The sequence below is a fragment of the Eupeodes corollae genome, chromosome 3, assembly GCF_945859685.1.
Source record: "Eupeodes corollae chromosome 3, idEupCoro1.1, whole genome shotgun sequence".
NCBI lineage: Eukaryota > Metazoa > Arthropoda > Insecta > Diptera > Syrphidae > Eupeodes > Eupeodes corollae.
Window position 1 is genome coordinate 59599856 of NC_079149.1, and position 13254 is coordinate 59613109.

The following is a 13254-nucleotide window of genomic DNA, read 5'->3' on the forward strand; positions in this document are numbered from 1 at the left end:
AACGTATCCGCCAAGAAGTTTTTTAATTAAACAACTTGGTTAATTATAAAATTAAACTTAAATACATTGTCAATCTGGTAGACCTCTTCTATCCAAACCATATTTAACTTGTGAGTATATTATGATAATTGTTAACTTTAAAAACATTTTTAAAATTAAGTTTTTCTAACTCAAAACTAAAACTTATCTTGAAATGTTGAAAAAGTTCAATTAGACACTACATTCATTAGCATTGTTCTGAAGAACAACCTTTAATATAACACTTTGACATTTGTAGATGTCAGAAAAGGTGCAAATAAATGTATGCTTTTTTAAATAGATGTCATTTGTAAAAAAACATGGCGACCTTCATGAATGATTTTTTAATACCGTTACCCCTTATTACAAAGAAATTATTGTTTAAGAACAAAGATGGAAACGTGAACGCTCTTATACAAATTTACTGGTTTGGGGTTCGAAGAGGAAGGATTTTTAACACAATTGATCTTAATGTTTGCAAAGTTGATGTAAAGAAAAAATCAATACAAAATAATTCAATTCAAAATGTATTATTATTTGTATTCAATTTTTTAACAGATGAGCGCATAACATGTGGAAGTGAAACTTATAAATGATCGATTAGTTTAAAATCCTCAAAGCATAATATTTATTATTTTGAATTATATATACTTTTAATTTCAATTTAATTTAGCAATAATCAGTGTAAAATATTTTTGGTTAACCTGTCATTCAATAACACAAATAGGATCGACAATTTTCCTACACGCGAACAACCAAAACATAGCAATCCATGAGAAAAACATGGACTTTCCAAATCTAAACCACAAATGGGCATTGTTTGGCCTTGATTCTTATTTCTAGACGTAACAAAAACTAAATGAATTGGAAACTGTAACCTTCTGAGGGGTATGGTAGAATCTGAAGGATTTACTGGAATACGTGGCAACATGACCACTTTTTACTCTAAACTTTCCAGTTTGAATGGTTTAGTAATATTTCCAGTGATCTTTTTGATGACCAAACGTGTAGCTGTGCAGTGTGGATTCAACGCATGAAAATAATATTCAGGTGAACCAATCTTTAATCGAAGATTATGTGGTGGCATTCCAGGTACAACTAGTAAATTTAAAAATTCAATAGAAAAATTTACAAGATTGATTTAAAAGACATCAAATCGCCTGGTATAACAACTGTTGTAATTGGAAGTTAATTCCGTCAACTTAAACATTTTTGGCTCCCAAAATAGCAATATGACTGAGCCAGTTATGATTTAAGTGATTACTCTGTATATCCGGAAAGATACTCTGAATCAATTCGTTTTTCCTTTTTTAACACTACGCCAAAAGAATGTTTGTTATAGTAGAGCAAGGTATTAACCGATAAAGTCTGTCCAAAAAGTTTTATTTAATCTGACCTAGTTCTGTTTGATTCATAGTGGTTATGCTATTAAATTGTAGCTTATGCAAAAGGTTTGGAAGTTTGACAATGCGCCATCTATTGAATACTTATTCAAATTAGCTCCAAACGATAGATGGCAGATGTCTGCAAACGATAGATGGCAGATGTCTCCAAACGATAGATGGCAGAAGTCTGAATCTATCGTTTGGAGCTGACAGATAATCGTGACCGACAAATAATAGACAAATATAGCACTATTCATATGAGCACGACCAACGAATGAACGAATATTCGTCGATTTTGACATTTCTTTCACATGAGAGTTTTTAATTCGTAGCGAATGAAGTTTGACTTTGACCACCGAAACCAAAATAAGAATGTTTTTTTTTGGGTTAAGTACACGCGATTATTTTATTCGTTGCGAGTGTGGATAATGTGGAACGCGAATAAAGTTTGACAGTTCGTATCCACTACAATTTTTTCGCGACGAATGAATTTGTTTTCTTAAATGTATTAATAATACGATATTGAAAAGTAAAAGTATGCATCATAAATCAAATAGAAACTATATTGCTATCGTTTTACTAAGAATTTGTGTTTAAATATGTCTTCAAACGTATATAAACTCACATTTTGTAATTCATTCATCGTTCGTTGGTCGCGCTCATGTGAACACTGCTTAACTTGCAATAAAATAATATTGCGATCATAAACTGAGATGTAAGCTATCCTTACTTTCAAGTTGGATCAAACTGCACAAGGTGTACAAATTTGACTGAATTCGGTTACGCAGTTTAGGAGCCCATCGCAAACAATCATCGTGACACGTAATTTTATATATGAGATTGTGACGTTATAAAAATTGGGAAGTGCAAATAAATAATTAAAAAAAATAAATATCGAAGAACTGATAATTAAAAATATATGTCACCTCGATTTCATTTAAAAAAAAGAGGCTGGGATGCGACCCACACTGATAACTTCCCATCCCGTCTGTCGATTTGTCTTGCTTAAAAGTTTGTCTATATGTACTAGTATCAATTTTACAAAATTTGCGTACTATTTTTTGTAGATTTTATTTTTTATGAACAAAACGGACTGTTTGATTTTTATATAAAAATCATTGAATATTGAAAACAATATTTTCTGTAAAATAAATAAGTTTGAAGCCAATATCTGAAATTTTTGAAAAGATATTTGAGTCGAAAATCAATGTTTACCAACTTTTGTTAAATTTTTTTAGGTTTTTAATTTTTTGTACAAAAACTGTCAATTCGATTTTATTCAAAATTTTACTGAATGTTGACAACAATATTTTTTGAAAGATAAAAGTAAATTAAAGCCAACATCTCAAAGTTTTGAAGAGATATTTGAGTCGATATTCAATTTTTGCCAACTTTTGTTATTTTTTTTTTTTCAAAATCTTACTGCACTTTGAAGACAATAGTTTTTGAAAGATAAAAGTAAATTTAAGCCAATATCTCAAAGTTTTGAAAAGATATTTGAGTCGAAAATGAATTTTTATCAACTTTTATTATTTTTTTTTAGGTTTTTATTTTTTGTAAAAAAACTGTCAATTCCATTTTTTTCAAAATTTTATCGAATGTTGAAAACAATATTTTTTATAAGATAAAATAAGTTTTAAGCCTAAATTTCAAGTTTTTAAAAAGATATTTGATTCGATATTCAATTTTTACCAACTTTGAGCCATGTTTTTTTAGATTTTTATTTTTTATAAAAAAAACTGTCAATTCGATTTTTCTATTTTTCTCAAAATTTTATCAGATTTCAAAAACATTGTTTTTCGTTGCTCAAAATTGTTTTGGAGATGAAATTATATTTTAGTCGTTAAATTTTGGAGGTGACAAATTTTTTTTTTCAGTTTTTTTTTGATTTATAAAAAAAACCGTTAGATAGATTTTTTTCAAGAAATATACTTCTTTGAGATCACGTAACAGTTTATTATATAAAATTTAATTCAAGTCTCTAACGTTTTTTGTTCGTAAGATGTTTAGGGTTAACCAAAATTTTCACCTTTTTTTTAAACTGCTATGGTAAAAAACCACCCACGCAATTTTCTTGAGAGCCCTTTCTGCATCTTTCTGCTTTATTATCTGTATAACAAAATTTATTTGGAGTCGATATCTCTTCTGGTTCTTGAGCTATGGACAACGAAAAAAACGTCGCGAACGTACGGACGTACTAACGTACGAACGTGCGTACACACGCACGCACAGACATCTTTCTAAAAATCTTTTATTTCGACTCTATTGACCTTGAAACGTCGAGAAATGTCAAAATTTTCAATTTGACAAATCGTACCCATTACAATAACTTCCTATGGAAAGTTAAAAATGATATTATCTCCAGGATAATCTTGTTCAACAAAGAATTATGTTTTTGACATCCGGTCAAATTTAAAATAAAAATTGAACGAACAAACTTGTAACAACATTAAAAAAACTGTTACTGAAGAATTAATTTCTGATTAAACTTTCTTGAAAAAATAAAAAACTTAATTCATCTTATAAAATGTTGATGCTTGAAAAAAGTTATAACAAAATCCAACCGACTGTTTTATTTTGTTGAAAACCTGACAAAAACACCACACTAGCTGGTTTAACGTCCCAAAAAACTTGGAAAACAGCTTGATTACATACTTTACCAAGTTCTTTAAATGACGATTTGGCTTACTACAAGCATATATAATTAGTTTACAATAAATTGAACAAATATATACCCTCTCTGGTTATTTTTTACTTTAAGTCTATCTAAATTAAATTGGGTGGCGCAACAGTCCGTTGTGAATCAGGGCCTAGTGACTTACAACTCTCAACCATTCCTCTGTGCGCGTACTGGTGTCAGGAATGGAAGAGACCTACAATTTTAGGCCGAATCCGAACGGCTAATTTGAGAAAGCACTTTTTCATGACAAGAATTACTCTTGAAGGATTTGTCAATTCCTCGCAAGAGGCAGTACCCACGAAAATTAATTTATTTAAATTAAGGTGGCACAGGCAGGGATTGAACCCAAGACCCCTTGCATGACAGTCCAACGCACTTTTTTTTAAATTCATTTTTATTAATTCATTCTTAAACCTATCTTAAAGCTAGACAAAAATTCATAAAACTAGCCTAATTATCCATAACTTACAACTAACTTAATGGTCCCATACAGACACTCTAAGTTAAACTATAACATTTAAAACTAATGCCTTTCGGCCCTAAGATCTATTTTACTTCATTTTAATTTTATTTATTTTTGTATTTATTAGAAAATTGGAAAAAAAACTAATATCAATATCCTTTTTTATTTTTACTTACAAACTACTTAAAATTAGGTCCTTAAATAAAACTTAAAGCTAACTTAAACTTCCTATTCTACCTATAAACTACTTAAAACTAGAACAACCACAGCAGCAAATCTAACTATCTACCATTTTTGTTTTTCATATTTTGTTGTCTTTTTTTTTCTTTTTTTTATTTTTTATTAATTATTAGTTTTTTTTATTAATGCTTTTTGTTAATGTTTTTTTTTTTTTTATTTTATTTTATTATTTTTTTTTTCGTGCCACCATGCCTATTCTACTTAAAAACTAAACCCTAATACTATTAAACAAGTATGTAAGCCGGCCAAGGCTTAAAATCTCATCCCGACTACCCACTATCAAGTGCCGATTGAAGCCACCAAAACTGGTTCTCCTGCTTCACCCTATCAGTTCGGTCCCGTTTGGACACAATGCACTGGATAATATGCATTATTCAGTGCATTATTGAAGAGCGTGGTGTATATGTCAATTGCTTCCATCGGTAAATGTCTTAGTACAACGTTGGATATATCATCGACACCTGCTGACTTTTTGTTTTTTATTGAATTAAAGATGAGCTGAAGCTCAACCTTTGTCACTAACAAGGGACTTGGTCCCGTTTGCTCGGCGATTATGGCATTTGCCAAGGAATCGTCATTGAACCGCATGAAACCGCGGTTCTCAGATCGCCATTGTGTCATATCATTTCGAAGGTAAAAGTGATTAAGTAGGGCTCTGTTTTCCAGGTCGTGGTTGGGGCGAATGCTAACATTCACCTTGTACACTTGCTGGAAAGCAGCTCCCACCGCCTCCACTTTTTCCTTCGGATCTTCAATTATATAATAGTCATCGTCAAAGATGGCTTCTTCTGGATCTATTTTCGCTGTCCTGAGTACGTTTCTGTTCTCTTCGGTTCTTTGGAGTTTAAGACACGGAAGGTCATTGTCGGTTTTTTTCCTGAATATCTTATTGATTTTGGGGAACAAACGAGGGTCACTCGAATTAATTGACCGGATCTTGCGGTCCCAGTACTTGTTAATTGATAACCTGTAGTTCTCTTTAATCAACAGATTGACATTTTTTAGTGAAGACTTTAGTGTCCTAACCTCCAAGTCGTGTGGGTCTGTAAGTCGTCTGTACAAGTTTTTGAGTCTTGTCAGTAAGCCACTCTTGTGTCTACGTAGTGCGTCAATAGTCGCGTTTCTGTAAGCGTCCATTTGGTCCCGTTCTTTGTACTTTGGAATTGTCCTTTCAATTGTTCGTTTTATTGTTTCGTCCATCTGTTGTAAATGTTGGTCAATTTCTGTATTTGTCAGGTTTCTGTTGTTTGGTGGGGCTATGTCACTCGAACGAAGTTCTCTAGCTAAGGCGTTGGTGAAACGAGGCCAACGCATCTTACTGTAATTATAAGAATGCGTTGCAACGTATTCCTCCAACTCCACGCGTTCGATCGGAATCTGCATAACAGCAGCCAGTCCGCAGTGATCACTGTCGTACTCGACTGTCTGTAAGCAGTTTCGCGGGTGATTACCCACTTTGTCTGTTACTGTCAGTCTAGTGTCGTACAGCAAAAGATCCAGAAAGGAGCCGCTTCTTGTATACGATGGCTTTTCGGTAGCCAGCAGGTCGACGCCATATTCAACGCTGTAAAGATTCATCAAATTAAAAAGATGATTACCTCTGGGATTATTATGTTGATTTGCCCAATCTTCATGTTTTGCGTTCAAATCACCGGCCAAGATGAAATAGTTTGCTTCAAAGTTCAGTTTAAGTTCCCTAAAAAGAATCTCGAGTTCTGAAGCAAAGAAAGTAACCTGCGGAGCTCCAGCCGCATAAACCGCAATCATATACATCCGCTTCCCTTGAGAGAGAGAGATGCATACAACTCAAACTTCTAGCGTCTTGAGCTTTCGCAATTCATTATTATATACGACTTTATAATTAATGCCTATTCGTATAAAGAGAGCGACACCGCCCCCTTGAGTGGCGTCGGGCCGGTCTCTTCTTACGATATTGTAATTTTTATGAGTCAATTTGTGTTTGTGGTTTAGCTTAGTTTCGCTAGCCATAACCACATCGGGACTGTAGTCTGTCAACAATTGGAACATATTGGCTCTTCGTTCAATCCTAATCAGTGAATTAACATTCACAGCTAGTACTTTTAGGCGCGTCTCCGGCAGCGCGCCCATTATTGTCTAAATTGCGCCAGGCCAGGCAACAAAGAGTAGAGATGATCTACCCTTTTGCCTTGCTCCTTTATCTGACTTTGCAGTCCTGTTAGTTGACCTTGATTGCTCAACAACAAGGCTACAATGTCAGGCGGCCTTTAGGGCACTAACCATCACGCCACGGGTACTACTATAAAGTCTATCTGGCTTTTGTAAAATTAGAAACAACTTTATATTATGAATTTCATTACGACTTCATTTAAATTCAATCTTGTAGTCTCCTTTCGATCCAACGTAGCCATATATATATATGACGACAGAAATCTAAATTTAAATTCGTTTCGATTTCTCAATCCACTCTTGTAATCGGGGTTTTAGTTCACCATAATTCCAATAGTTTGGAATCTATGCATTTGAACCCAATGAACACGACCATTACTTATCTTCGCTGCCATCATCGGCCGCCATGACACATTTTAGTTCATATCCTCTCAACATTTTTGTGTTCGCGTTGGTCTCGAATTCGAAACCAAAAAATTAATTAAAAATATTTATTTTCATTGTGCGGTGAAAAAACTTTAAACAAAATGTTTAGTTAGTTGTTAAATTTAAGTTAATGCAATAAAAATATCGATTAATTGGTAGGTAAAGTGTTTTTTTTGTAAAATGTGAATTACGGTTAAATTATTTTCTTTTTCATTCATTCCGTAGCTCGGTTATCGTCGGTCGTCGTCGCGTCGCTCGTCGGTTGGTTGGTTTGTTCTGTCATGTTGGTAATGTAAATTGGCGGTTTAATTTGAAAATTTGAATTCGTTTTCTTTAGTGTTAAGTTCGTTAGAGCAAAATAAATGTGTTTTAATTTTGCAGTAAAAAAAGTAAATAGAAATAAAAGTTCGATTATTAAAAAAAGGCGTGAATCATGTGGTGTCTCGTATCGCGATCGGTCCCGGCTGTGTTGACAAAGAAGTGAATTTTTGATGTCACATTTTTGAAAATATAATTTGAATGAAAATGGGTAAGCAATTTCAAGAATAAATTGAAGTTATAGCTGTTTTCTATTGTGATATTTGACTAGTTTAAGTATTTCTGAAAAATGTTTGTATGTTCTAAATATGTGCTTAAAATCTGTCGATTAAAATGACGGCGTGATAATATTTTATTTATGTGACGCCATGATATATTTCACAACATAAATGTGTCACATTGATTTAGGAAAGTTGCTAAAATGTCTTATTACTCCTTTCATTAAAATCGAGAACTAAAAATATTTAAAGGGAGCTTTAAAATATATGCAATACACACAATTTAAGATATTTGGCTTTCCGTTTGAAAAAGTTTTTACTTTATGCTGATGTACAGTGGATAAATTTGCCCTGACCCATGCCTTATCCCTGATTTTAGTTTCTCATAGTTCTAAATATTTTGAGTTGCTTGAAGCGTTAGCGAAGAATGAATCCGCCCTTTATTTTTTTTTGTATTGGGAAAAGTTGTAAGTTGAATTATTCTTAAAAACTTTAAAATAACCAACAATATTTTTCATATAAAGAAATAGTTTAGTTTGAAAATATAGTTTTGTTAAATAGATTTTTAGTCAAAAACAAAATTTTACTAATTTAAGTAGCATTTCTTAATTTTTTACAAATTGGATGAATGAAATTAATTTGAGAGATATCAAGAACCGAACATCAATTTTTGACAAATTTGCGTATTATATTTTGTAGATTTTATTTTTTTATGAAAAAACGAACTGTTCCGAAAATTTGTATAAAAAACTACTGAGTATCGAAAGCAATATTTTCTGTGAATGTTTAAAAAGGTTTTTGAGTCGAAAGTAAATTTCTACCAAGTTTTAGTATTGTTGTTTTTTTAGGTTTTTATTTTTTGTTTAAAAACTGTCAATTAGATTTTTCTAAACATTTTACTGAATGTTGACAACAATATTTTTGAAAAGATTAAAAATCAGTTTTTACCAACTTTTGTTAAATTTTCTTTTAAGTTTTTATTTTTTTGTAAAAAAACTGTCAATTACATTTTTCTCAAAATCTTACGAAATTTGAAAAACGTTATTTTCAGTTGCACACAATTGTTTTTCTTCCGTTTTTTTTTATTTATAAAAAACCGTTAATTGGATCTTTTTTTAAATGTTATGGTTTGGTATCACGTTACAATATGTTATATATAAATTTAGTTCATGTTTTCAAAATATTCACCTTTATTTAAACTGCTATGGTAAGAAAACCACCCACGACATTGTCTTGAGCACCCTTTCTGCATCTTTCTGCATTATTATCTGTATTTAAAGTCAATATCACTGCTGGTTCTTGAGCTAAGGACGACGAAAAAAACGTCGCGAACGTACGGACGTGCGAACATACGGATGTACGAAAGTATTTTTATGAAAAAAACTGACTGTTTTACTTTTATAAGAATTTTACTGAATGTCGAAAACAATTTTTGCTCTAAAATGAAATAAGTTTTAAGCCAATATTTTTAATTTTTGAAAAGATATTCGAATCAAAAATCAATGTTTACCAAGTTTTAGTAATGTTTTAATATGTTTTTATTTTTGATAAAAAAATGACATTTCGAACTCTCTTAAAATTAGTTTGAAATTAGTTTGAAGCGAATATCTTAAATTTTTAAAGGGGTATTTGAGTCGAAAACCAATTTTGACCAACTTTTAGTAATGTTTTTTAGGTTTTATTTCAAATCGAATAGAGGGAACGAAGCCAATTTCTTACTAAAGACCGAAAAGAAGTACTTGACATTATTTAAACCCGTAATTCAGGAACTTGTATTATAGACCATTAGAGAGTATTAGAAGACCCCGCAATACTTATTGGGAGAGTTCCTATAGGAAATTATTTAACAATATAGATTTATATTGATATTGAATATCTAATCGAAAATGTTAAAATACAGTTACAACTGAGCTTTCAGGAATTTAAAGAAAAGTTTTCGAAGATAGTTGCCCAACTAGGGTAGGCAAAAAACCACCTTGATGGACTAATGGTAACATAAGGAAAGAAACAAGATGACTTTTCAATGTTTCCAATTTCACAAGACTGGGCTGGAACTCCTTCAAGTCCTCCAAGAAAGCAGAGCCAAAGGAAGCACTTTCAAAAAATTCGTGATGATATAGAATGTACCAACAAGTCATCTTGACTTAGGAAAATTTTAGCAGAAGAATTTGTTAGTGCGATGAACTGTCATGCGAGAGCTGCTTTCTCAAATTTGCCGTTCGGATTGGGCTAAAAACTGTAGGTCCCTTTCATCCCTGACAACAGTACTCGCACACAGGAATGGTTAAGAGTTGTCAGTCAATAGGCCCTAGTTCTCAAACGGAGTATAGCGCCACCCAATTTATTTTTAATTTTTATTTTTCATGCATTTTTTAAACAGGCTTCTGATTTTTCTTAAGAAAGGCTCGATTTTGATTGTAATTTAGTTAGATGTAAAAATAAAATTAAAAAATACTCTAGAATAATATATTTTACCAATGAGTCGATTTGAATCATAAAATTCCATAATTTAAACTCGAGGAATGGCTACTTTAACTTTAAGCAATTTTCTAGATCCATGGCTTATATCATAATCCTTTACAAAAACCTTTATTCAAAAGAGTTGTTTTGAATAATTTTTATATAATTGTTTTGTTTTAAATCAAGAAAATTTGTTCGTTAAATGAAGATTTAGAAAAGTTTTAAGTAGGTATCGGTTTTGTGCAGACAACAATAGATTATGGAGAATTTTACTCCAGGTATAGGTTCGGTTTATGGTTTAAACCCTAAACACCTAACAACAAATTACAAGTCATAGACTTAGTTTTCAACAGAATTACAAGGACTTGTATAACTATATTTTTTGAGAAATATGCCTTAGGCTGATATCGGTAAGTAAACCTTGTAATGAAAACTGACTTATAAGAGCAGTAGATTGAAAAGTCTTGTTTACAGTTGGGATTTAATAAAAAGGTCCGTTTAAGTTTGTTTGCTTTCCTTCTTTCCATGGACTCTCACTATTTTTTTCTTATAATAAACACACACTCAAGAGGATATTACTAACCTTATTATGAAGAGGCACAGTGAGAGGGTTTAAAGGGAGATGTCGGTGCACATTGGTTTTGAATTCCTGAATATTGCAATGACTAGGAAAGAAAGACTGTGGTAAGGCATTCCACATTCGCGGCTAAAGAACGAATCTCTGTATTTTACAGTACGACCGAAGTTGGGCTTGAGTATATAATTATGACCATTCCTAGAAGAGCGAGTAATACTGTTGAACTGTTTAAGGGGAGGAATGCAACTGGCTATTTCACTAGAGCATAAGAAGTTGAAATAACGGTAAAAAAGGGTCAGACAAGAGATCTTACGACGCTGTTCAAGCGAAGTAAATGAACTTATGACGATATTATCATCTATCAATTTAAATGCTCTACTTTCAATACTATCCAAGAGGCTTAAGTATAAGTTGCAGGAGCACTAACCCAGAGATGGGAGTTATACTCAAGCTTTGGATGTATGTAAGTCTTATAGATAACAGTAAGATCAGAAGGTGGGAAACATTTCTTGCATGGCCTAAGGAAACCCAAACACCTTGCGGCATTTTTGACGACATCGCGTATGTGGTCATTAAACAAGAAGTGATTGGTGACACACATACCGAGAATATCGAGGTGTTCAGTCTCATTGATGCAAGTGCCATCAATGGATAATGATAATGATACAAGACATCGTTGGTTTTTCGAAGCATTAAATTCCACGCGGTTTTTTAATCCCCATTGAACAATGCTGTTTAGGTCGGAATTTAATGAGCTTATCACATTTTGTCGTTGCAGTTCCACATCCGAAGAAGAGGGATGTGAGCCTGAAAACAAATATGAAAAGCTAATAGTACTATCGTCAGCGAAACAATGTATTGGATTAGATGTTGCAGACAGGAGATCATTAATAAAAATGAGAAAGAGTCTTGGAGATAGAACAGAGCCCTGGGGCACACCAGCATTTATTTTATGGTTTTCAGACTTGAATCCATCCAATACTACTGGTATTGAACAATCCGAAATCTAATTACTAATCCAATGAAGCAGGGATTCATGAAAACCGAAAGCACGCATTTTTGATAAGAGAGCCTGATGATAAACCCTATCAAATGCTTTTGAAATATCAAGTGCAATAATCTTATTTTCTCCAAAACGATGTAAAGATTTGCTCACCAGTGGACCTACTGCTACGAAAGCCGTATTGCCGGTCATTAAAAAGCTTTCAATCTTTGAGATATTTCTTGAACTGATGAGCATTTTCATGACCTTGGAAAGAAGGGGCGTAAGTGCAATCGGTCGGTAATTAGAGGGTGAGGAAGATTCGTCTTTTTTGATAATAGGCTGGACAAATGCCGTTTTCCATCCGCTCGGAACGAGACCTGAGGAGTAGGACAGATGAAAAAGCTTACGCAGTGGTTTTGCCAGCGTTGAAGAACAACTCTTCAGAACAATGGCGGCGATACCATCCGGACCAGCGGATTTATGTGTGTTTAGATCTCTGAGGGCTCTTGCCACAGTACGAATGCGAAAAAAGGATTGTTTGAACTTTTTCCGGGCTTCCTCAGTACGGTTGGCTTTATAGCAACGGAAACTAACCTCTTTGGCCCTAATAACCTCTTTACAGCTCCCAACAAACCAAGCGTTTTCCTTGGGTCTGACATTTTTAACCCTTTTCGGTATAAAAGTTCACATTCCCAGGAGAATTAAACTTGTGATCATATCAGCGCTGGCGTCAACGTCACTATCGAGGAAGCATAGTGACCAGTTAAAGATCCTGAAGTAATTGTTGGGACCGTTCCAGTTGGCTTTCTCGTATTGCCAAACGGTTCTCTAAGGAGCTCTTTCTTTAACTGAACAGTTTTGACACGAGAAATTTGCTCATATAACACAATGGTCAGATGTGCCTAGAGAAGATAGAACACTAACAGTGAACTTATCAAGGTTAGAGGTAAGAAACAAGTCATGAGTGTTTTCTGCTCGACCATCAACGTCCGATATTCGGGTGGGTTCGTTGACTAGCTGAGTTAGGTGGTTCGACTCAGCCAAGATTTCTGCACACACTCCATCGGGTGTTGTCTGGCCTGAATGTTGAAGCCATGAAGAATTGTGTACATTAAAATCGCCCGTAAAAACAATTTCAGTGAGAGAATAGTAAAAAACAATTCTTTGGATGGAATTAGACAAAACATCAAATTCACGAGAAGTTGATACTCTGTCTAAATTTGGGCTTCGATGGAGGAAGACATGTTGGCAAAACTAACAAAAAAGTTAAACATTTTTTCAGTCGCTAGCAAATTGCAAAATATTTAAGATTTTTATAGTAAATTTCATTAAAAAG

General features: G+C 33.2%; 1 protein-coding gene across 8 annotated transcripts in view; it reads right to left on the reverse strand.

Moving 5' to 3' along the window:
- LOC129949467 (feline leukemia virus subgroup C receptor-related protein 2) overlaps positions 1-13254 on the reverse strand; it is a 162859-nt gene that overhangs the window by 62285 nt on the left and 87320 nt on the right. The window contains exon 1 of one of the 8 annotated variants that reach the window (XM_056060953.1): positions 9085-9321. The exons of the other annotated variants lie outside the window; for them this stretch is intronic. Within the exon in view, the coding sequence (XP_055916928.1) occupies positions 9085-9148 (64 nt within the window). The 5' untranslated portion in view covers positions 9149-9321. Of the gene's footprint in view, positions 1-9084; positions 9322-13254 lie in introns of those variants that run through there. 8 annotated transcript variants of the gene reach the window in all.